We start from the raw sequence: 25,790 nt of genomic DNA, 5'->3' as shown, positions 1-25,790 counted from the left end.
GCCTCTGCGGAGAGCTTTTGAGCCTGGAGACATGCCCTCTCTTAAGATGGTAGGTAGGATTCTGGTAAAAGAGTACAGGCTAAGGGATTTTTTCAGTTTCCCTTACTCTGACCAGATACACAATTACATATGGAAAAGCCAAGATCTGATCTATCTGTCCAGAACACATATCTAGTGAACAAGTCATTGTTGAAAACCCTGCTTCATAGGTACACAGTGTAGAGTGGATTCTCTAAGGAGGCAAAAGCTAGAACTGAAATGCCAATTCCCAAGGAACAGCAGTCACAGTACTGCCATGTTGGAATTATCCAGATTCATGGGTGAAAGCTGAGTGCCACTGTCCAGATCTCTTTATCCCTTTGTAAGCAAAGCCTCTAAAGTGTAGCCAGAAAAATGAGCTACCATGAGAGAAAAAGGAGAGGAGGTGGAAGATCATTCTAATTTTTCCAGAATCTGAGAATAATTCTTGTGGATTACTAACAATCCTTTCTAGGGATGGTGATTGAAATAGTTATACCTTCAAGTGAAGAAAAGTTCTCATATATGCCACATTAAGTAGTTGCCTACATTTAATATTCCTAGAAAAATCACTGATATAAGAATCTCCTTCTTAAATCTGTTACTAGCAATTAGCCAAGGTTTAGAACTCTGAGGTGCGTTTTAGAAGAACTCGAATCCATGTGAATAGCAAAGAAAAACAAAACTCAATATGGGGGCTGGGGAGATAGCTCAGTTGGTACAGTGCTCGCCTCGCCAAAAAAAAAACAAAAAAAAAACTGAATATGGGACTATTTGATGAAATGCTAACTACGTTTTTATTTGAATATGTGGTGAGAGTGTAAGGAAATGGCAGCTTCAAGTATTTAAGTATTAATTTTATCTTGTTTTACTAATTTTCTACACTTTTGATGTTTTATTAGCTTTTTCAATAAGATCGTGTATTACTTTTGGAATTTCAATATAAAATTTATTTTTTCAATTAAAAGTACCATTTAAAATCTGCATTATTTCACACTGCTTAAACATGGACAAATTCACTTTTTAGAGAACAGAAGAGTTGGTTGTTTCTGTGGGCTTTTTATAAACTTGAGTGGGTCTCAAGAGCTCCACACCTGGCACAACTTATTGCTCTAACACTACTGATAACAACTGCCTCTTTTAATTATAAGGTGTCTCATAGTTTCTAGAATATTTTTATATTTTCAGTCAAATCCACACCCTTGGAAGGTAAGTCTTATAGTTCCATTTCCTAGATGCTGAGATGTCAAAAGCTGCCCAAGGCCACAACGGTGGACTGGGACCCAAGCCCCAACTTTTGGCTTTCATGTTTTTTTTTTTTTTTTTAACCACAGTTCTTGTCCCTCTGCACAAATGCAAGGCTCTGGACAAGTCCACCAACGCCCTTAAACCTTGGTGCCTTTCAGCTGCAGAATGGTGGCTTGGATTTCACCATTTCCGAGGTCCTCTTTTATTTTGAATCTGGATTTATACAGTAGAAATGAAAAATGATGAAACAAGGAGGGTCAGCTAATCAAAAGGGCACAATTCTCAGGCACAGGAGTTAAATAAACCTCTAGGAAGCCCACTGTGGTTGTCATGGACTTGGAGGAACCTGGTGATGCTGCATTAAGTTCTGATTTTTAATAGAGTCACATGAAATCTATGGGCAGAAGAACTAGAAGGCAGAGAAGAAGAGAGACTTAACACACGTTCCAAAATTTGCAATGATTTTAGGTGGTTTTTAGATCAGTCTTAGTTATATGCACGGACCAAGTTAACAACCTCTATACTTAAGAGTGTACAAATGCACAACTTTGTGACTTAACGGGAAACTTGATTTTGGTTGCCATACAACGTGAGCGAAACTTATCTTCGTGTAGAAAATAGTGATTCAGAAATAGCGAGAAAAAAAAATGTGAAGAGTGTATACATTACCATTAACAAAATTAACCAATGATGAAAATGAGCACAGTGGTGGTCTATGTTTGGGAATATGGCAATTGATTGAAAACAGAGCATGAGGGAATTTTCGAAAGTTTTGGAAATGTTCTGGTTTTGACGGAGGCATTGGTTACATGGGTGCGCACATTTTCCAAAACTAATCAAATTGTACCTTTAATATCAGTGCACTTTTATCATATGTAAATTTTATACCAATTTAAAATAAAAACAGTCCTTTTTTCCCACAGTCCTTTTTCCACAGAAGATTGTGGAACATTTCCCATATCATTTTCTTGGCTATTGGGATAGGATAGGAGAAATAAAAGTTGATGTAGCTCAAACATAAATATTTTCTTTAGAGGTATTTGTGGAGAATTCCACAGTACTTTAATGTTCCCTTTGAATATCCTCGAAGCAAAACTGATTACAGATTTATGGCCATGATTTCTGTCCCATAGCCCATGAACTGTGTGTTTAGGTCTGACATCAGTGTTAGGAGGGGGATAAAGCATAGCAAATATGGACCTCAGAGAGTTCCTTGCTCTCTCTAAAGGAGAAAGGGGTTTCACAAATCATCTCGGCCTTTCATGTGCCCCTGTGATACATTAATTTTTTAAAATACAAGAACAAGATATCATGCACGAGTTCTGAATATTTAGATAGCCATAAGATTGCTCTGTGTTTTGAGAAGTTGAGAACTAGGGAGGACTCCATGTTTTGTCTTATAATATTGAAACAGAGATTCATAATCAGTCTGAAAGCTGGACCCATTATTTGTACCCATGTATGACCTGTCACAGGGTCTGCCTTTGTGTCTGATGACCACAGGCAACAGCAGCCAATGCAAACCCACTGGGCCTAGAATTACTTCTGCAGCCAGTAGCACTGATCTCACACCTTAACAATACACACTGATGTTTCTCTCAGAAATGAGTGTTGAAGTTTTCACAGATTCCCACCCCCATTTTGCATGCCTCACATTAAATATTGTTAAAAAATTAAAAACCATTTTTTTTTTTTTTTTTTTTCAATTTACAAGGGTTCATATAAGAAGAAAATGACTAAAAAAATACCCACCCAAGCACCTAGAACTCATCTAGCAAACAATGCTAATAATACACAGGCTGTGACCGAAGAACTCCGTGATTGGTGGGAGGCACAGTCCATTCTCTGGAAGGAAGGTGACAAGGTCGGATCCACAGAGTGCTGGCTGTCAGTGGTGCTTTGTTCCCTAAGTCAAGTTCAGCAGCCGAATTTCAGAGTCAATGTCATTACTTATTTCGACCTATAAAAGAAAATTTAAATTGCTTTAAAGAATTTCAGTATTAAAAGCAAAAATCCTTTCTATTCACTCAGGCCTATTGAATGCAAAATACTTTCTGGGTGTGCCCCGGCCCATCTGACACCTGGACTTTCCTGCTTTTCCAATTACAGTGTGGCAATAAGTTTTCAAAATGTAGGACTGATTTCCTGGGACAGAAATGCTGACACATTGCAGTTGCAAAGTGGCATGGAGTCATCAGTGGCCTTTGGGGTAAAAAGATTAAGGTGGAACTGTGTCTGTACATCACCACACACACCTCTAACCTGATCTTCCTCCAGTATCCTCTTGCTTGACTGCTCAAGAATCACCGTCGTCTGGCTTTCCTATCACCTAACCATGGACTTGTGTCCCTTACATATTTCCTATCTCGTGATGATAAATTTTATGTGCAAACTAGGCTAGGCTATGGTACCCAGATATTTGATCAAACACTAGTGTTTTTAATCCAAACATTATAATTACACATGATAGTAGGATTAATTGTGCTGTATGTGTACATGCACATAATATAATTTGGTTGATTTCATTCCCCATGACCTTCCTTTGCTCTCTTCTCCATCCACCTGATTCCCTTTCTTATTCTACTCGTTTACCTTCTATTTTCATGAGACCCCTTTTTATTCCTTTTTTCTCTTCAGCTCCCACATATAAGAAAAAAGTTATACTTTGTTTTTGGGGGGAGGGGTGTCAAATGTTAATTTAAGTGTCAAAGCATCCTGTATCTTTTTGATGAGAATGACATTTAAATCAGTAGACTCTGAATAAAGTAGAATGCCCCCTATAATGTGGGTGGGCCTCATCTGATCAGTTGAAGGCCTCAAGAGAACAAGACTGAAATTACCTGAGGAAGAAGGAAACCTGCTTCCAGGCTGCCTTTGGACTCAAACTGCAACTTTAACTTTTCCTCCTTGGGTCTCTGATCTGCAAGCACAACCTACAGATTTTGGACTTGCCAGATATCATAATTGCATGCTCTAATTTCTTAAAATCTTAAAAATATCTCCACCCCCCAGTGTGTGTGTGTGTGTGTGTGTGTGTGTGTGTGTGTGTGTGTGTATTTATGTCTATCTGTCTCCATTCTTTCTCCCTCCGCATGCACACACACCTCCAGTAGTCTAGTGGTTCTGTTCCTCTGGAGAACCTTGACTATTATACATTCCTGTGTTTGGTCCCTCTTGTCTCCACACTTCCGGTGAAGTCTGCATACTCTTTGATTTATACTAATTGGTAAGTTTTTAGAATATAAGAACTCTGATCATGCATCTTTGTACAAAATCAACTTTAGCATAGTCTGCTACACAGTTCATACTTAATGAATATTCGTTGAATACTTCAGCTCTCACTGTCCTCTCATGCCAAAGTCTTAGCTCCTCCAAATCCCACTGGCCTCTGAAGGTTTAGCTGAAGTTCTCCCTGTGAAATCATTCACTTCTACTCAGCCTTATGGTTTTCCCATCCTGCTAATAGCAACTCTTATGCTATCAGCACTACCCCATGTGCAGCTAATGGCAACCAGTTTCACGACAAGTGGTGCTCTAATTATTTCACTGAGGCATGGAAGTTTTTCCCTCCAACCAACTTATAAGCATTACACTAATAGAGACTATGTTCTACCCTTACTTTATACCCCATCTAGAAACTTTTCTTCCACTAGCTCAGTATAATGACTCTATAGAATGGAATGTAATTTTTAGTCATAATTTGAAATAGTTGAAAAAATTCCAGGTTTCCGCTCTTTCAACTGTAAATCATGTTCCCTCCTGCACAGCTCAGGAGTTGAAGGGTTTCTCTTCTCTCCCACCTTCCTATTGCATTTCCTCTGCTCTTCTATTACTCTGTTCTGAATGACAAGATCACATATCTACGCTTTTGCTTTTTAACAGGGATTTAAATTGAAAGACAAAGGGATGAGAGTATAATGATGGAATTTTATGATTTTGTGCAACCTCTAATTTAAAAGGGAGATCCAATGTCCTCAAGTTCATTTATCTACTCAGCACGTGAATCCTTTCCAGGTAAGAATAAGGTGACCAAGGGCATGTGTTTCTTTGTTAGTAGAAGAGGTTTGGAGAAACTTCAAAATAGCTTCTATGTTTATTGTTTTATTTTTAATTTTTTAATATTCATTTATTTTTAAATTTATAGCTGCTACATTTATTTTTAATGCCAACTGAGTTTCTAGCAAATATCTTATGTTCTTGGGCTTTAGCAACATGAATTGGTAAAGTAGTGAAAGCAGGTGGAGACTCTTCCTTTGGTGCCAGGTAAATATTCTGGAAATGTCACTTCAGTTGTTAGGAAATATGTCTGCGAGAAATTTTTGAAGAAGACAGTGAAGTAACTTTGAGAGGAAGGTTTGAAAGCAAGCCTTTGGTACCATGTGTTGGGCTTTATTAACAAACTGACTTCTAAAAATCAAACAGAAGAAGAGAGAGCAGTATTATGAATCCCTATGTATTCATTTCTCAGTTTCAACTAAAATAAAAATTATGGTATTAAACTGTCATCTCTTCACTGCTACTTTTTTTGTGCGTGTGTGGGGGTGCTAAGATATTTAAAACCAAGTCTTAAACATTTTACCATTTTATTTGCATCTCTATACATCTGCAGTTCAGGGATTCTTAACCAGTGAAATTTGCCAATGTCTGAAGACAATTTTGGCTGTCACAATTTGGTAGGGAGTGGTGCTACTGGCATTGAGTAGACACAGAATATATAGAATGCTGCTAAATATTTCCACTGTGGGACCAACCCACTCTGGAGAATTATCTGGTCCAAAGACAAAAGTGAGTTTGAGAGATCCTGCTCAACTGATAAGAACTGATTAATTAATTAGATTTTTACTTATTCATTACCAATAATTTCTTAATACTATTTAGTTTCTAATCTGCTTTCACAATGTCCCAATTGTCTAGAAACATTTCATTACAATTGGCTTGTTGAAATCAGAATTCAATAAGGTATACATATTGCATTTGACTATTATGTCTTTAAAATCTCTTCTAAATGATAGTTTCTTCTTTTTTTAAAACATTTGCCCCACATTATTAATCATATTTTAGATTTAGCTGATTACTTCCTTGTGGGGAGATTCAACTTATTCTGCTATTTTTGTATTTTCTACACTAACAGTCCAAGGTCAGAACTGACTTTCTAATGAGATGACTGTACTTCTTATGCAGCACACCTAGGAATACATAACTTCAGGTTGTCCCAGTTTTAATGATGTTATAATTGATCCATGGGTCTAGGTTAGAACAGCTTGAGATCTGGGATCCTAAAGGTCATATCTTTAAAAAAAAATTTATATAAGTATTTGGAGATTTTAGTAGTTATTTGAGGATACCTGACCTGAAGGCAGAATGAAATCAAGTAATAAGATAGTGATGTTATTTCAAAGGGTGTCTTTTGACAAGTTTTACTGAAAGGCTTTCAAGTATCTCTAATGAAGTTATTTCTCTAATAAAGTCGTTTGTACTTCTTTGGCTATTGATTAATTTTGGAGGGGGTGGATCATATTTCCATACCACTACATAAATATACTTTCTTGCCATTGGCATCAATGACAAATGCTAAGGAAAAACCTGGTGTTCACATCCCCTCTGGAAGGCATCATTCAGATATCTTCCATTTAGATATGGGCTTCCTTGTCTTGGAAAAGGATCCATGTGCTTGACATGACAGCATGAGAACCAGTCTCTGCAAGGTTCTGGGGGCAGAGAGTGAGGTCACATGTCCAAAGAAATGGTCTTTGTGTCCCCCAGTGAGAACAGGATGGGTGACTGACCCTCCAGTCACAGTAGTCATATCAGAGATCTTGCATCTGCACTCCTAGCAAGGACGGGGGCGCACAAAGTATTACATAGCAGTGAGGAGACTAAACCACACAGGCTATATAGACCCAGTCCTTTCATTGCCACATAATCAAATGGCTACATATTAGCAATGTGTTCTTAGTGTAGACTCTAAAATGGTGTAACTATTTCATATGATGGGTCAAAAACTTATTAATGCCAGTTAAAAATAAAGAATTCCAAAGCTAGGGAGAGCAAAGAGCCCTAATGCTGCTACCATTGAGCTAAGTAGGACAGGCACAGAGCAAGGCCCATCTCTCCTTTGGGACAACTAAGATGACGCTGAGTGCTTTGCAGTTGTGGTGCCTTTGAGACAGCCTCAGAGAGTTAATGCCTCTGAAAGTGCCTTCCATTTCCAAGGGACTGATGGCAGGGTTAGGGGGATGGAATGCCTTCAGTAATGGGAACAATGAGCCAGCCACAGCTATGAGCAGATCTCAGTTACTTCACTTGGTCTGCCATGGGGGACAGGGGGAGCACAACGGTACACAGCTTGGCATCCCCTCTGCAGAAAACTATTAAAGTGTGAAAGCCATTCAAGGACAAAGGAAAAAAGCACAGACAGAGTTAGCATGTCATTCATCTTTAGGTTCCTCCAGTCATAGTTTGCTAACACATAGCTTATGGCTGTTGGTGTTTAAATTAGGATTTGATCTAAGGGAGACTTGTAGAGTAGAGGAAAGGAATGAGGGGAAGGGAGGAGGGGAGGACAAGGGGAACTACTTGGAAACGATATTGGTCAAATTATATTGTTATATTGCATGCATGTACAAAAATATAACAATAAATCCTGCCATTATGCACAACTATAATGCAGCAATAAAAATAAAGAAAAAAATTAGGATTTGAAAGCACATGACCCCCAACTCCTACATACATGTGCATGCACACAGATACACACACACAACGTAGACACACTTGATTTGTTCTACCAGCTAGTGCCTTATCTAGGTGCTATAAATGGAAAATGTCCTAGCATGGCACCAACTTACACGTGGGGGTACAGAAGAAAAGAGCTGTTTTGGGGAAAGAACAGACACTCCTGAGCACTTCTTCCTCTGTCCTACAGTCTGATCATCAGAGGTGGGTTACCTGTGAATCTGGACTCTTAAGAGAACCAGCAGTGAGGACACTGTGGAACTGGCTGCAGTGCCAGTTTGAAATGGGGATTAGCTGCCTCTGTCTTTTAGCACTTAGTGGCAATAGCAACCACTCGATCAGCAGTGGCTACATAGCATGTAGCAATTTTTGTGAAGAAAAATTAGCCTCCAGCAAAGGCAATCAGACAAGTCAAGATACCAAAGAAAAGTCAAGTTCTCCTTTGGAAGCTTTGAAAGCAATTGCTTAAAAGTGGTGGGGGGACGTCAAGGGTCAGCTTTCTCATCAAGTCTTTTTTAACTGTAGTCGTGGGGCGTCTTCCTCATGGAAATTTCTAGCGTAATCAGATCTAGCTCCACCTCTGCTGTACAGCTTAGTTCGGGAATGCAGTTGCTATCTTTCTTTGATAAACTGCCTTAGTCTAATTATTTTTATGTGAAAAATTACTGCTACATGGAGCTTCATTTCCCCACTACCCAGTTGCTAACCATTTTGATGGAAATAGACTAGTCATAATTTTGACAATTGTTAATTTAGTTGCTCACTGTGATGGTCTCTGAAATTCTGTCTTGCTTTCATAGCCGCATGGATTCACACCATGCTATTTTTCTTCCCAACAGTAAATCTGCTTTTGTGAGCTCCTTTCCCTGGATGTCGCTGCTGCCTACACTCTAAGCCACTGTGTAGGGGTTCTTTTCAGTGCCCTGCTCACTACTTGACCTCTTGGCTCTCTGCTCTTAGGATAAGATGATAAGATCCTTGCTCTTTGCCCTATGAGAGGTGGGATCAGTGCATGGGAACAGTGATGGAAGAGATCTTGATGGAGACCCAACTGTAGCCATAGTGAGTAGCCTCACTAATAGCTGTGGCAAGATGAGGGACCCCAGAATAGGGGTTGTCCCCCAAAAGCTCATGTGTAAGACAATGCAAGGATGTTTAGAGGTGAAATGATTAGATTATGAGAGCTATAACCTTGTCAGTAGACTAATCCATTCCATGGATTAATAATTTGAAAGAACTACTGTACTGGGTGATAACTAGAGGCAGGCAGAGTGTGACTAGAAGAAGTAGGCCCTTGAGTTATGCTTTGGGGTTCCTATTTTGTTCCTGGTGTTTCTCTTTCTTTCTTTCTTTTTCTGCTTCCCAGCTGCTATGAGCTGAGCAGCTTTCCTGTGCTGCATCCTACCATCATGAAGTTCTGCCTTGCCTGAGACCAGAGTAGTAGAATTTTCTGACCATGGACTGAACCTCTGAAACTGTGAGACTAGAATAACCTTTTCTCCTCCTTTTCTCCTTCTATTTACTCTTGTCAGGTATTTTGGTCACCCGTGATGAAAAGCTAACTAACACAAAAGGGTACTTCTGACCTGTGTGTCACATGCCCCACACCAGACCAAGATGGCAGCCACTGAAAAGCATTTCTATGGTTTCTGTCACAAAGAATGGGGTGGTTTAGAATGTGGAACAATGGTGGCTATAATCTCCTAGTGTCCTCACCAGGAGCTGTCAAGATTCCTGCTCTGCTTTCTTACAGGCATTTGCTTTCTTACAGGTTTTGTTCACTTTTATGTGAGAACTCCAGAAATACGGGACTCGGATAATCATAAGTTTTGACTTTGCCCTCTGTACAAGGACCAAATAAATCAACCTCCATGCTGGGGATGCCTGTTCTCTTTGGCTTTTTTCTTTAAGACAAAAAGTTTTAAAGAGAAATTTTAGGTTCATAGAAAAATTGAGAGAAAGGTACAGTGATTTCCCATACACATGCACAGCCTTCTTCATTATCTCCATCTCCTAGCAGAATAGTACATTCGTTACAACTGATGAATCTACGCTGACACGTTATTATTACCCAAAGCCCATTATTTCTTTACATGTGGATTCTTGGTGTTTTGTATTTTATGGATTTGCCCAAATATATAATGATATGCATTCATTGCTATAGTATTATACAGAATAGTTGTAATGCCCTAAAAATCCTCCATGCTCCTCCCTCTCATCCCTTCCTCCCCAAACTCCTGATCTGTTTATTGTCTTTTCATAATTCGATTGCTCATTTCTTTTTAGTAACGAATAAGGTCACACTCTCTGGATTGCCACAGCTTATTTGTTCATTATTCTCATCTACTATAGCACATCCCAGTTTCTTCCAAGTTTTGGGAAGTTATGAGTAATGCTACTATAAACATCTACGTGCAGTGTTTGTGGAGACCAGTTTTTCAACTCCTTTGGATAAATACCAAGGAGCTCAATTGCTAAATACCAAGGAGCTCAATTGCTAAGTCATATGGTAAGAGGATATTTAATTTTGTAGGAAAATGCCAAACAGACTTCCAAAGTGACTATACATGTTCTTTTGATAACTCCATCTCCTCCTTATGATGTCAGCATCATTTTTCCAGTGGAGCCTTCTTTGCCAAGTGTGCAGTATCTGTTTCTTGTTCTACATAGAATGGCTTTGGGGACATTATTTTGTGTTTAGTTGTTTGTATGTAGGTCTTCCCCCCCAGATCATTAGCTTCTGGAAGTCAAACCTTAAGTGTTATTTATATCTCCAGCACCCAGGACAATACCTGGTATACACTTTGCAGGTGATCAGTCCATGGCTTTAAATTGAACTAACTTGGCTTATTTCATCAGTGGGACTTGACAACTTAATGTCATTACCTTAGAGACAGAGCAATGTAAGACCAAACCCACATGTGCGCCACCTCACTGCTATCACAACTGTACCTCCAGTATACCTATTCACACACAATATGTCATTGGAAAATTTGACACTGAAACATGAGAATTAAGCCTCCCTGTACATTTCTGCTGTGTTACCTATGTCTACTCATCTCAAGTTGAAACTATGTGTTCATATATACTGCCTGGGAACATGCCAAGGATTCTTCTGATTCCCTTAGCAAAGTGGCTTTCTCATAAAACCTGGCTTTGTACTCCATGGAGATTAAAGAGGCTTAATGAAAGTTAAAAACCAGGGCTCACACCATCTCTAACCCAATTTAGCACAGCAGGTTGGCTTGTTCTTCAAGCTGTTGCAAGGGGTAGGGTGTGATGTGGTGTCATGGAGCTGGGTACAATGGAATCCAAGATAAAGGCCTTATTAAAAGAAATCAAGAAGGCTGACAGATACCAACTGGATAAATGCTACAATATTTGCATACTGGTGAGGAACAGATATGGACCTCTTAAATTGTTTCATGCACAATGATTTCAATTCAGGTTTAGTTTGATCTTGCTGATTCTTACTCCCTTCATGGTTGAAAGGTGTTCCATATTCGTCTGACATGATAATATGCATAATCTGTCAAAGCAGAAACTTGTTCTATTACTTTCTGTAGCCTGGGGTTTATGTTACATTTAGCTAAAAGGTGCAAGTTCAGCAGTGAACAGGGATGTTGAGAAAACCGTTTGAGGAGAGAGCAGAGTTGATCAAAGCCTTGTAGGTGATCTGAAGAGGATGTTTTATGCGTTCTTCGTTCACAGAGATGGAAGGGACATCAGAGAACATAACTGGGAGTCACTTGCCCTCGGACATGCCACAGAACACCCTTTTAAGGTATATAGCTGTATGTAAGTCCCTTCTTTACAGCCACTGAGTAGAAGTAGATTCCATTATCAACATTAATCAATTGAAATTCTTAAAAACCCTCCCTAATAGAAAGATCTCTCTTACATTGCATCATTTTTCATATCACAATTTCTCTGCAGTTATTATTTTTCACAGTAAGATGAAAGAAACCATTCATCATCTTCTTATTGCATAACAAATATATAAAGACTTTCCTAGTCACTAGTAGGTATTGTTTCAGTTTTTGCTTCCAATGTACCCATCTTCCTTATTATTGTCACAATCCCTGCCAAGCTCCCCAAATCCACAAATATCAACTTTTGGAGTACATCATTTATGAGCACTCAGAAGCATGAGTAATGTGGTGGTGACTACTTGCTCCTGGAATGTTATGTAGGGCCAATGTTTCTCCCAATTGGATTTACTTTAAGAAACCAAAATTTATTTAAACATCTATCATGTGACAGACATGGTGCTGATTTGTGCAGCCTGTGAGCTATGTTTACTTTATATCATTCTTCCAGACTAAAATGAATTCACCCTGGGGAAGTAGAGGAGCCAGTGCAGTGTTTTTAGGTCTTGTATCCCCAAAGATGCTGGGTAGAGGTTGCAGATTTGGGCAGGAACTATTGTGAAAAAGGCAGCAGGGGAAGTCTTTCATGCATGTTTATTATACCAGTGACTGTTTTCCATGATTCCTCTATCACTATGAAATTATAAAGCTCTGGGTTTCAAAGACAGGAGGAACATCTAAGCATGTCTACACTAGCAAGCTAGGTTTATCACTCAGGAACGATCCCAGTCAACCACTTACTAATGTGGGACATTGAGAAAGTCATCTAACCTCTATGAGCCCCATTTCCTTTTTCATAAAGTGGGTATATCAGTTACTATGGTGCAGTATTAAGTGAGTTAATATAGACAAAGTACTTAGCATAGGATAGCTATTGTTATTTAACACAGTTGTTTATTTGCTACTTAGAGTTTTCAAGGAATAAAGTTAAATTTCTAGTATTTTATCAATCAGGCGACCATGATTCCTTCTTCATTCTCAAGTGATAGTGGTCCAGTTTTAGATGACATCTTTTTTGTTTTGTTTTTGACCTTTTTCCCATGTTCTCTAGGGATGTAGAAAACTTATTTCCGAAATCCTTAGCCAAATATTTGTGTACAAAGAACAATAATATGTAAGTATGGCTATTAAACACATTATCCCATTCAGTTCATCCTTCCCCCTGTGAAGCCACATTGTGGCCGATCGAACAAGTCTCAGAGATGTCACATGTAGAACCTGTGACTTTAACCCAGGTCTTTCTTCCTTTTCTGCTCTACTATGCTGCCCTACAACATATATTTAGTCTTCTCTTATGCAGAATAAATAGTCTCATCTTTTTTCAGTTTCAATCAATGTGATATGCAATCAACTATTGACAAGGAAAAAAGACAAAAATATTAAAAAATATAAACCAAGTAACCTATTTCGTTCAGTTCCTTTCTGGAATGAGTAATTATAATGATGATGTTGGGTTACATGTGAAAGGTGTGTTTTAGGTATGAGTGAAAAACTAAATTGATGATTAGTAGTAGCTCCAAACTACTTCAGTTTTGGTTAGTTTTGGCCAGGTTAGAAGGATTAATATTTTCTATATCATCACACCTTTACTTACAGGTTTAACAGGCTTTAACTCAACATGATCCTGGTAGTAGGAGTGTGTATCAAGTCCACCTATGAAATCAACTGAAAATATAACAGCCCAAGTTGAATTAAATGGGAAAACAAAAATAAATGTAATACTAAATGTTTAAAGTAGAATACATACAAAAATAGTCACAACATATCTGTTTACCATAAAACGGGAAAATGCACGTTTAGTATAAAGGACTACTGAAAACATTGTCAATGACCAAAAAAAAAAAAAAAATGGAAATTTTAAGAAACACACTAATAACCTGGGTTCTTAGAATCCCCCCAAATCACAGTTGTATTGGTTTCAGTAGATAATGGAGTAACATTAAATTGCATGAGATTTAAATGATGCATTTGTCATATGTATATACAGTCATGCCCTTTTCCCTACATATCAAAAGAGTCATTAGATCAAAGTCTCAGTCTTTTTTTCCTCAATTTTTTGTTTCTCTTGTTCTCTAGTCTGTTAAAAACATTAATTATTTTAAACGAAGCTTTGATTGTATGGTGACACTTTAATATTAACAGGTATATAGGCATATGAGAACACTGGACTGTCAAGAGTGTGTATGTGTGTGTGTGTGTGTGTGTGTGCATGTGTGTGTGTGCATGCACACTAGGATACACAATATGCAAATATTGTTCCATATCCTCAGTTCAAAATGGGCATTTCAGTAAACTGTGATTTAGAGAGAGATAAATTAGCCTAGAATTTCTATTGAATTCTTGATTAGCTGAAGTCTCTCTTGCCAATTCCTCACTCAGTCCATCCTTTTACTTTCTTTGGAGGAGCTTTAAATCAAAGCTTTACCAGCTCACTTGCAAGGATGGGAGTTTTGCAAGCTTGTAGAAAACCCAGCGATCAGGTGGCAAGGGACATCTCCAGGCTTGCTCCCTATCAGGTCACATAAGTTACTTGGACACCACCTTCAGGAGAGAAGCTGTGAGAAAAGAGCTAATATGAGACAGTGAAAAAAATTTTCCCTAGTCAGTTTGGACTAGGTTTTTCTTAAATTAGATATGTAATCAAAATCTGCTCCTTTACCCTATGGATCAATGGGTGGTATTTTAGAAGGAAGTGAATGTTGATTAAAAATTGAATGAGGTAATTTACAGGGTCATTTTAGATGTTTTTAGAGAGGGTGTCAAAAATTCATAAAATTACATATATTTTTGAATAAAATGGTTCAATTTGAAAATTATGTTCAAAACAAAATTATTTCCAAAAACAAAGATAAGAATGTATCCATATACATCATAGCAAAATGAAAAGAATACTTCTCTATGTTGATAATTTAGACTTTAAATTGTAACATTAACAGAATCATTATTTTGGCATTGATCATTTGGACATTAAAATAACATTGTCAGAATCATTTTTTTGTATAAATTCATAGAATTTGATTCTTGATCATCTCTGTTTCTAATACAACATATCACTGATATTTTGGGAAATATATATTATATATTTATGCATAATAAATATATATTGTACATAATTTATTTGTATTTATTTATAATTTATTTTATTGTATATGATTTATTTTTATAAATTTCTTTACAACTTTAGTCAAAATTTTCTTGTATGGTTAATAAATTTGAAAGTGTTGATACCTTAAGTGATTCTATAAACCTTACTTTTTTTTAAATAGTACTGGGGATTGAACCCAGAGGGGCTTAACAACCCTGAACCACATCCCCAGCCCTTTTAAATTAAAAAAAAAAAAAAAAATTTTAGTTTCTATACATCTAATGCTGGAACATGCCATTTATGGGGGGGGGGCACTCGAGCTGTCATTTATGTCCTGGTATTAACTACAGTCACCAAATAATTAACCAGAATGTAGGTGTTTTATTTCACATCCAGCTATGTCACATGCTGCCTTGTCACTGAATTGAGGAACACATAAAGCCCCTGTAACCCTTCACTGAACTCAGAAGACAGACTCAGGAAGATGAGGACCAAATGATACATACATTTCCCCTCCTTTTTCTTCTTCTTGTCAGAGATAAAACCCAGGGTCTTATACATGCTAGGCAATAGCTGTACCACAGAGTTACACACCCAGCCCTGATGCACTTATTCTGGAGTTGCTTTCTGGTCTACCATCGTTCCTGTTGTGTAGTTGTTAGGCCTTTTGAATAGGCACTTATTTTACAAGTTGCTGAGTCCAGCAATAAATTTCTTAAGGAAGAATTGCCTAGGCCTTGAAGGACTCCATGATTGGGCCATTACCTTAAGATTTGCTTTTTCTGTGATATGAACTCATATGAGAAAAGCTGGGATGGAATCTCCTCGACATCAACCTAATTTAGGCAGAGAAGATTTTGCAGCACCTCCCACCTGTTCCCCGTAATATGAGCTTTTAGGAGAGAACAGTTATTTCAGAGGTAGCTGCAATTAAAGTCTGTTAAACTCTGCTCTGCAGTGTCATTAATCTGAGGCTATTTCCCTTCCAAAGAATCTGAGCTTTCAGAAGGCCCAACCTGCCATGCCAAACCACAGGCCATAGTTGGTCTGGTCAGAGCACACTGAGTGGCCACAGGGGCGCCATGATATGTCTGCTGGGCATAGGGAACTTGACAGCTTCCTAAAACATTGCTGCTGCCCAGAGAGGGTGGCTGGGTCTGTTCTGCCACCTGACTGAAATAACTTTGTGAACCTTAAAAGTCATCCAGGAAGGCAGATGATACCCAAGTGCCAGGTTTATGGATATTCCTTGTAGCACTCTTTATGATTCTGGAAGTTTCAGATCTCTTCCACTTTTCAGCAAGCACATGAAACTGAAAAAAAAAAAAAAAAAAAAAAAAAAAAAAGCACATGGCACTGGTGAGATGTGTCTGGACAAGAGAACTCCAGCTGGAAGAGTCGAGTAGGCAGTCACAGGGGCTGTGTTATCCTGATTAGAGTTCTCTAACATCTTTACCTTTTACTCTTTGGTAATAATCATGCAAAATGGACTCTTCTCTCTTCTTTCTTATCTCTCTCACAGTCCTAGGCACTGAGGTGCAGAACTAATATGGTTCAATTGTCCTTGATGACAATCTGGTATGACAAACCCTGAGAGCAACCACCCAGAGGCTGGAGGTTCAAGAAGCAGCCCTAGCTCTGATGGGGATCCCCAGATCTTTCTTACCCTGGGGAGGGAGAGAGGAGGCAATTAAAGACCAGTGGGCTTCAAACTGTGGAAGGTGTACCCCAGGTGAGTGCAGACCTCCTAAATATTGTGTAGGCATGCATTGTGGTTGCTGCTATCACAGAATACCTGGGTTATCCCCCCACCACCACCAAAAAAAGAGACTGGATAATTTATAAATAAAAGAAGTTTGTTTGCCTCATGGATCTGGACATTGGAAAGCCCAAGGGTGTGGAAGCAGCTTCTGTGGGGCTTTTGTGCTGCTTCATAGCATGGTGGAAAGCAGAAAGGCAAGTGAGTGTATGCAGAAGAGAGAGTGCTAGGGGCAGCCCTGCTCTATAACAATCTTCTCTCCAGAAAGATGTGAATCCTTCCCAATGACCTAATCACCTCTAATGGCTCCACCTCCTAACACTACTACAATGGCAACCAAACGTCAACATGACTTCTAGGAGGAGGACAAACCATAGTCAAAAGATATAAGTGGTTAATTTCAAGAGCCTTAATTTCAAAATGTCTGTGTCTTGGAAAACCATCCATAACCATTCTTCTTTTTGTTTCTCTCATTCCCTTCTACAATCTTCTTCTTCTTCTTCTTCTTCGTACTGGGGATTGAACCTAATTCGTTCCATTTTGTGGGGACAAGTGCTCAATTCAGCCTCTTGAAATCTTACATTGGTGTATCACCTTGGAGGTGAGAACCTACCGAAGAAAATGGTAGTTTTAATTTTCTATGATGCTGTTGATAAAGTAATAGCTACAAAAGACAAGGTAAGTGGTTTTCAATTTTTCACTTCCAAAACCTTTGAAGCATCTGACTCACCAACTAGTAGTATTCTAGATAGAGTTTTTGATAATACATCCCTATGTGGAAGGATCCTATGTGGCCCTTCAGGGTCACAGGTTCTGTGTTCATGGATTCAACCTACTACAGGTAGAAAATATGTTTTTAAAAAATTTTCTTTTGTCATTATTCATAAAACAATGTAATACAATAATTACTTACATTGTATTAGCTATTGTTAGTAATCTAGAGATGATTTAAAGCATGAGGGGAAATGTGCATAGGTTTTCTGAACTACTGTGCATTTTAGGTAATGGACTTGAGCATCTGTGGATTCTGGTATTTGTGGGGTCCTGGAGCCAGTTCCCTGTGGATATGAAAAGGCAATTCTAGTTTTTGGGCACATGCCTCTGTCAGTCTAGAATGTGACTCCTTTGCACATATTCTATCTCCTTCCTGCTTTTACTTTTTCTCTTTGTACTTTTCTCTATGTACCATGTGACTTACACAATCTCATTGTTGTCACACTCTCGTATTATAATTTAAGCTTTGTGAGACAGGAAATTTTGCCCGATCTTATCTGTTTTATTCACAGCTGTATCCCTAGCATCTAGAACAGTGCCTTGTACAAGGTAGATCCCCCTGAAATATGAGAAATCAAGGAATTAAAAACATTGTGTAATGTTGGTATAACAAATTCCTTCCCATTCTCATTTTTTCTTTCCTATGAATAAGGTTTCTGTAAATAAAGACTAGCACCAAACATGGAAAGTATATGAGATCGTCTATTTTGTTCTAAAAATAATAATATCTATGAATACATGAACTGATCAAAACAAAATTGTTCTATCCATTTAATTATAAGAGGTTTCTCTCTAATAAATACTTCATTTAATATTGTAGACTTATTTTTCACAATTTTTAATACATTTATGATTACTCAATCATGTTGATAGCCAAAAATTGCAATTATAACTCCATCCATAGAAAAATTCTGGTACTGAACTAATTCTACCAGATATCATGACTATATTCTAGATGAATTGTGGTAACCAAGAGTATATGCTGTTTGCACAAGAGGAGGCAACAGGGAAATGAAACATGATGGAGTTTCAAAAATAGATCTACCTGATTCATGGCAAAGTGTCATCATAGGGGAAAGAAGCGCTTTTTCTTTTTTGGTATCAGGATTGAACCCAGGAGTGCTTAACCACTGAGCTACACCCCCAGCACTTTTTACTTTTTGATACAGGGTCTTGCTAAGTTGTTTAGGGCATGGCTAAGTTGCTGAGGCTGGCCTCAAACTTGCAATCCTCCTGCTTCAGCCTCCAAAAGGCTCATTTAAAAATACATGCAGTTGGATCGATTGGATTCATTGCAATATGGAAGAAAAGGAGAATGTTGATTTCTACCGAATATGACATAAAAATCAATAGATCAAAATGTGAAATGCTAAATAAATAAATGGACAGCTGACACTGTTGGGGTCCTTTTCACAGCTCAGTGGATGCCAGCAGGAAAAACAGGATGACCTGTCTGCTCCCTCCCAGCTCACGGCATCAAATCAACCCTGACCTCAAAATCAGTGCTACAGGGAACCTCACCACTCCTGTGGCTCCTCCTGATCTGCCTGGAAAATCAAGGAGATGGCCCAGTTTTTCATAAGAAGGAAATGCTAGGTCTGCCTTTTAAAACGTAACAGAAGTTATATTTTTTGTTTTAAAAAAATCATACAAATGATGTACCCCAGTTGGGTACAATGAATTGAAATGCAGTCTGTAAAAAATTAAAAGATAAATAAAAAAATCATACCCACAACATTTGTTTTATATCGTGTTCTCTTACACTGTATTGAGCCAGACTTTACAATGCAGTCTTTCTGTTTCATTGGATAGCCACACAGAATTTTGCAGCTACTAAAATTAAACATAGTTTTCAAAAATTCGGTTGCTGTTTTCACAATTTTGTAGTTTTTGAACTGAATCCTGAAGTTCTTCTATTCTAATAATAATCTTCATTTATCAAATGCTCTGTGCTGAAAGAGACAGATGCTTTGGAGTGAGTTTTCTGGGTGTGCCTCCCCACATCCACTTAAATTTCATGGGCTAGTCCATTATTTTTCTCTACATTGTGTCAGTAATTTGTATTGTCACTCAATATTTAAATATGAATTCTGGCTTTAATTTACTATATAATTAATGTCTCTTTTCTTTACCTATTCATGAAGAATTTTGTTATCTTTGACTATTGCATGTTAGAAAACATACACTGTAGTAGCTCAAGTATGGAATCAAATCTTAGTTCCATTTGTTACAAGTTGTGTGAGCTAGAGGAAATCTTAGTTTATTCACCTGTAAAATGAAACAATGACTGTCACAGGCTGTCATTATCCTAAATGAGATAATCACCATGGAGCACAGAGACTATGTGCAGTAAACTGAGAACTGCTAGCATTATCATATCTTGAGAACACATTTTCATCAATAACTAATTTCCAAACGATTTCCAAAATGTCAAAGGCTTTGTTTAGGTTAGGACTACATAATGATTTTCAAAAACTCCTACATTCTCTTCTCCCTGTTTTTCCCCCAGAAAAACATTCTGTCCTTATGGAAAATCACACTGAATGAGAGACCAGTTTTTCTTATAGAAATAGTAGCTAATTTGGAGGAAGGGGAGTGAAATTAGTTGACATTTTGAAGCCTAGAGTTTTTACCTTCCATGGACTTTTTTTTTTTTTTTAATTCTGGAAAGATAAGTTTGAATGAAGACAGGAAAGAAAAGAAAACTCAGAAATCTTGGTATGTCATGTGGGAGGAGTGTGATCCTAGACAGAGGTGTCTAGGACTGCAGAGAGGGCGGAGAGTTTGGGGGGTAGGGAGGCTAGGAGTCAGGAACACTTGACCCTCCCAGAAGCTTTGTAGTGATCTCCTTCACCATTTCTTTAGCTTTCATCTGGCATTGATTTTATTCTCTAGTCTTTTTTCTTTTTGGCTCTGGGGATTCAACCCACTGCATTCAAGACAAGTAACTGTACTACTGAGCTATCTTCCTGCCCTCTCTACTCCCTGCCAGTAGTATGACCCCTTGGGGGAGTTCTCCCTGTCTTTTATTTTTATTTTAAGTCTCTTCACAGAATTTCTTTGTCCATAACACATCCCCTTTTTGCAAAATGCACTAGTTACTTTTTCTAATGTATTCCTTGAGATGTAGTTTTATTCTTATTCTGGTAATTCTCATGTATCATCCCCTGGACCTTGCTGGTTTCTGTATGTTGTTTTTGATTCTTGCTTTGGGATCTGGTTGCCCTGCTTTGATGATAATAAGTTTCTACCACTACTGTGGCTTCGCTACTGGACTTTGTTGAGAGAGTTTGCCTGTCTTTACAAAAAGGCCTATAATACACCTGCTCCCATCCCCTCCCCCTCCCCTAGCCCAGCCATTCATATACCTTTTAATGTTGATTTTCTCATATTTGGAAAGGAGCAAGGTTTTCTTTCTTTAGTTTTCATCTTTAATAGTATATTTCTTCTTTTTAAAGTTTCTTAGCTCTGAAAGCTACACAAACAGTGCTGTATTTCACTGGAGTGACTCCTCCAGTTCATCTTCCTCAGTAGCTGGGTAATTGGCTAGAATGGCTCCTTACACCTATCAACTACAGTTTACTGAAGGCCCTTTCAGAGTTTTTTGTAATTTTTCAATTACTGTCTGTTTAGATTCACTGATGACTGGAGGCCTTTGTGTCAGTATTGCTGGGCTCATTTGGAGGATCATTTTATTCTGGAGGAAACAAGCTTTTAAAAAAATTTTGAACACACTTTCGTTTTCTGTTTTTGGTGCAACACTACATTTTTATTTGGCTGTATTTCTGGCTTTTGCTCCTCTTGTGAGTCTAGATCTCTGGAATCAGAAGTTTCCTATAATCAGCGCTTTCCATTTTCTAATAGGTATGTAATATTCAAATAATGTGATAATTTCTAGAATCTCTTTGGGAGTCAATGAAGCACATAGAATTGCAGAAAGGTAAAATCATGTTCAAAAAGGCTTGTAGCTAAAAACAGTTCTGAGAGTTTGTCTAAACAGCTCTAGATAATTTTTTTCCCATGTGACATATTTTTCATAGTTACCCAGTTTTTTCACCCAATACATTTTTATCATTCTAGCCAGTGTTTTACTTAGCTCTATAAATCAAGTGACAAATACTTGTTGGCTTTGAAGTCTCTCTATAATTCCCCTTAAAGTCTGCTTCTATAATTATGGACATTTCCTTTCTGAAATATTCTCTTTTTTTTTATAGCCCCAATTATTACTTTTGTTTCTCCCTTTCCTAAGAAAGAAATGCTATTTTCTCATTGAGAACTCTAAGTCCTTTTCTTTCTATGAATCACCTTTAAAAGAAAATTGAATCTGATTATACCATTCTCAAGATTAAATTCATTCACTGACTCCCCATCATCCAGCAGAGCCCCTCAAATAGTATGAGCTGCGTGGGTGCAGATGTGACAAGATATCAATTCACTCATTCCTTGATACATGCTTTCGTGTGTATGTATGCTGTCATACTTTGTGTCTCCCTGTTGAGTGGAGCTTAAGATAGCTAGCCCCTTGGGCCAGTTATTTCTTGTTAGGAGAATAGTAATTTATGTACCACTAGGTGTCTATAAATGTTGGTTTTCTCTGTGTGCCAATCACGGAAGAAGTTGTAAATCACTGGTGAAAAACAATCCAAGGTCCTACCATTCACTTAGTAAACTGAGCATACTGAACTACTCAGAACTTCCTGAGTGGTTCAGATATTCCATGGTTTGTCCAAGCTCTAATGTCTTAAGATATATTTTTCTGGTATGTGAAATATGCTTTCTTTGTTCCTTTTCTGGTGATGTGATAGTTTTCATTATAGGACCATGTTCATGTGCTTCTAGTATCATTTTTCATTCCCTAGAACACAAGTTAGGCTTCACCTATTTTTCCTATGTATCTGATTCACTTACATAGACCATGATCTCTACTTTGCTCTTTGGTACCTACCTATATCACTTATTAGAATGTAAGACCTCCTGGTATCCTTGTGGTCTAACATGCAGAAGTAGCTCAATTACTGTTCATGAGTGAATAAATCAGTAAACTAATGAAAGATTAGCTATTTAAGCTTTTCTGGAGGACATCTAAAACTAAGTAAGAGTATGTTGGACCTGGACTACAAATACATTGGCATCTGGATAGGTCCATGACCACAGAACAAGAAAAGCTACAAGAAATGCAGCTAAAAAACATTTAAATATCTAATAGAGTTGGCAACCTACCTAAAAAAAAAATATGGAAAGAAAATACAATACCATTAGGCAATATAGATAAAAGAAGCAAAGAAATCTCAATATAGGGTCTGTCCAGTTAAATGTGAAGATATCAAAATGTTCTATAGCGCTAATAAACATCAAATCAATAAAAGGAAGACTCTTAATAGGAGTTAAGTCTTTTAATCAAATCTGATGGCATCTTAGTTCTGGTGTGTGGGCTTTTATATTAATCACAATTGAGTGATATGAAATGAGATTTCTCCTTGTTCTAACAACTATGTTTTCAAAAAAGCTCTTTAAGTTTATTAGTGGAAAGATAGAATCCTTTTGAAATTCATATGCTGCTTCCCAGATGAAAATTCCTAAATATGTAGCAATCTCAAGTTGTTTGAGATGCTTAGTAATTGGACAGGTTTATTTCTAACCTGGGAAACTGACCACAGGGAGAACAAAATAAGCTAATCTCACAGTGTTAACATTTTTCTGTGAAGTAGAGATTGGGATTTTGTAATCATTGGGATAAGCTGAGTCTGCTCATGTGTAAAATCTTTGTAATTCTTATTTTAATCAGATAGAATATGTTAGTTTCACCCTGTAAAAACAGTTCAAGATTTTAATTGGGTAACTGACTTTTCACACATGGTTTTAGGTTAAGAGACTTGGAAATTTGTTATTAAATTTCTGTGACAGTGAAGAAAATTTAAGTTTTAATTTGCATATAAGTTAATTTTATTAGATTTGTTAAATTTGCTATAATTTAATAACAATAAATATTCTGTTTATTAGGATTAATATTTGAAGGGCATCAAAATGACAATTATGATGAATTTAGTGCAAGTTAAATGTTTAAGTAACTGCAGTTTGAGTTGTAAATGAAACAGATCAAAAGATTTAGAGTATTGAATTCAAATAGGTCAAATAGGAATGAAAGTTCAGTGGAAGATTATTCAGTCTTAAAATATATTAGAATGAAATTCTATTCTATTATATGCTAATGTGGTGAACCTTGAAAACATGTGGAAACAAATAAGACAGACATAAAAGGACAGATATTATATGATTCCACTTAATGAGGTCCCTAAAATAGCACTTTCATAGAGGTGGGAAGTGGAATAGAAGTTACCAGATGCTGGAGGGGTGGAGACAAGGAGTTATTGTTTAATGAGTACAAAGGTTCTGTTTAGAATGATGAAAAAGTTCTGGAAACAGATAGTGGTGATAACTGCTATTGTGAGTGTACTGAATGCCACTGAATTGGTCACTTGAAATATTAAAATGTCAATAAAAAGAAACAAAAATCCTCCCAAAATGATCATTGAAATTTACTAGATTTATAACAGGAATACTGACATTTCTATGTAGTGTTTGGAGCTTAAGAAAAAACAGTTAAAACATTTGTCACTTTAAGAAATTGCATACTGATTGTACACTGGAGTAGATGTAATTATGATTTTTTGTGCATAAAAGCCTCCCTTGGGACATCAGAAAATGAGAGCCCTAAAGAAACTCTGGTCTCCGCCTGTTTCCTTGCAGCTTTGTTATCTTGGTTAGGAAGAACACAAGGTCAGTATGAAGCCTTGGCTTCCAGGTTAGGACTAGTAACTTTAAATTAAAAGAAGACATAAATGTAATTTGCTTTTCCAAACAAATGTGCAGGTGAGCTTAAATGGAAAATAAGGAAAATAGAGACTAAAGTAAAAGGAATCAAAACCTAAGCCCAGGCTGTGCACCTTTTCTCAAAGCAGTAGAGTGCATCTCATCATATTCATGTAACCTTCCTGCTCAACACAGGCTTTAAAATGAAGTCCCAGATGTAGTTCACCCTTTAATTCACTCCTCTTTTGAGAGGAAGCAGGTCAGGAGAGTAGATCACCCTTTTGACCCTTCAGAGCAGTTGATATAAAGCAGTTGCTGAAGGCAAATCCTTTGTTTTGCTGGAAGCTTCTCCCAGGAAGTGATTTCCTATGGGCAAGGTGTTCATTCTGCCAGGAATGTTCTTCTCACTCATTGCTTCACAGGCTCCTTTTTGTTTAAATATCATTCCCTCCAAGAGACCTTCCCAGGCATACTTGAACACTCCAGTGTTTGTCAAATGCCTGAAATGCTAAATTTCCCCTTTAGTGACAGAATTCCTGCAGTTTTATACTCAGGGGTATCCCCCATGTGATCTCTTCCCTTATAGAACCTCTTGGGTTCTCCTCAGTGCCGGATACCTCAAACCTTCTACCATATTATTCTCAAGTTTTGTGACCAACTGTCTTCTAAGCAGTAACTCAAGAGACTCAGACCACTTGGACACTGTGGCTCCTCCATTTTAAACATGGCGTCCATAGCTTCTGTATTAGTCTGTGTCTTACAGGTAGGGGAAGAGTATGACTTGAAAGAGGAAGTTATTTAGGGGCCAGGCCTGGAAACTACATTCTAGAATTCAATCTCATGGGATACCTAATTGCATGGAAGTTGGGATATAATGGTATGGCTGTGTGCCAGAGAAAAGAATTTAAAAATCAGGTTTAGTGAATAGCAAGCCAGTCTCTGACACAAGCTCATATATGGCTGTTACAAAATTTCTGACAGTGATATTCAATGAATAAGAATTGGGAAACTTTAGACATTTGCAGTTGATTGAACTGGCAAGAAAAGATGTCCTTGAATACACCATTAACTCTTTTTTAGGCTTTCTGTTCTTATAATCAAAGAGAGAGAGAGAGAGAGAGAGAGAGTGAAAGAGAGAGAGAAAGAGAGAGATTGAGATTTCTATGAGGAAAATATGGGCAAAATAGAAAAACTAGTTAGGTGCAATTCAGAAATTATTTATAATAAATTTACTTTGTACCTCATGCAAATTTCCATGTTTGTATCCAAGTCCAGTGAATACTACTTAAGACTTCATGCAGTTTCCAGTTTCAAATATTGCTCCCAGAAAGAACACTAAATTATTATTTTTTCATGGTCAATAAAGTAGTTGATATAAAGAACATAAGATGAATGTTCCATATATGCCTTTTATTGCTAGCTACTTGTACAACATTTCTTCAAAGGAATTATAAAATCAGAACTTCATGATATATCTTAAATATTTGGTCCAAGA

General features: G+C 37.5%; 1 protein-coding gene across 1 annotated transcript in view; it reads right to left on the bottom strand.

Moving 5' to 3' along the window:
* Positions 1 to 1,272: 1,272 nt before the first annotated feature.
* The window catches only part of NKAIN3 (sodium/potassium transporting ATPase interacting 3), a 349,578-nt gene continuing 325,060 nt past the window's right edge, over positions 1,273 to 25,790 (bottom strand). The window contains exons 5-6 of the mRNA XM_079150338.1: positions 13,462 to 13,532; positions 1,273 to 3,226 (exon numbers count right to left, since the gene is read on the bottom strand). Coding sequence (XP_079006464.1) covers positions 3,173 to 3,226; positions 13,462 to 13,532 — 125 coding nt within the window. The 3' untranslated portion in view covers positions 1,273 to 3,172. The remainder of the gene's footprint in view (positions 3,227 to 13,461; positions 13,533 to 25,790) is intronic.

This window comes from Sciurus vulgaris (assembly GCF_902686455.1).
Source record: "Sciurus vulgaris genome assembly, chromosome: 1".
Taxonomy (NCBI): Eukaryota; Metazoa; Chordata; class Mammalia; order Rodentia; family Sciuridae; genus Sciurus; species Sciurus vulgaris.
Note: the sequence above shows the minus strand (reverse complement) of the source record. Positions and strands in the feature narration are given on the sequence as shown.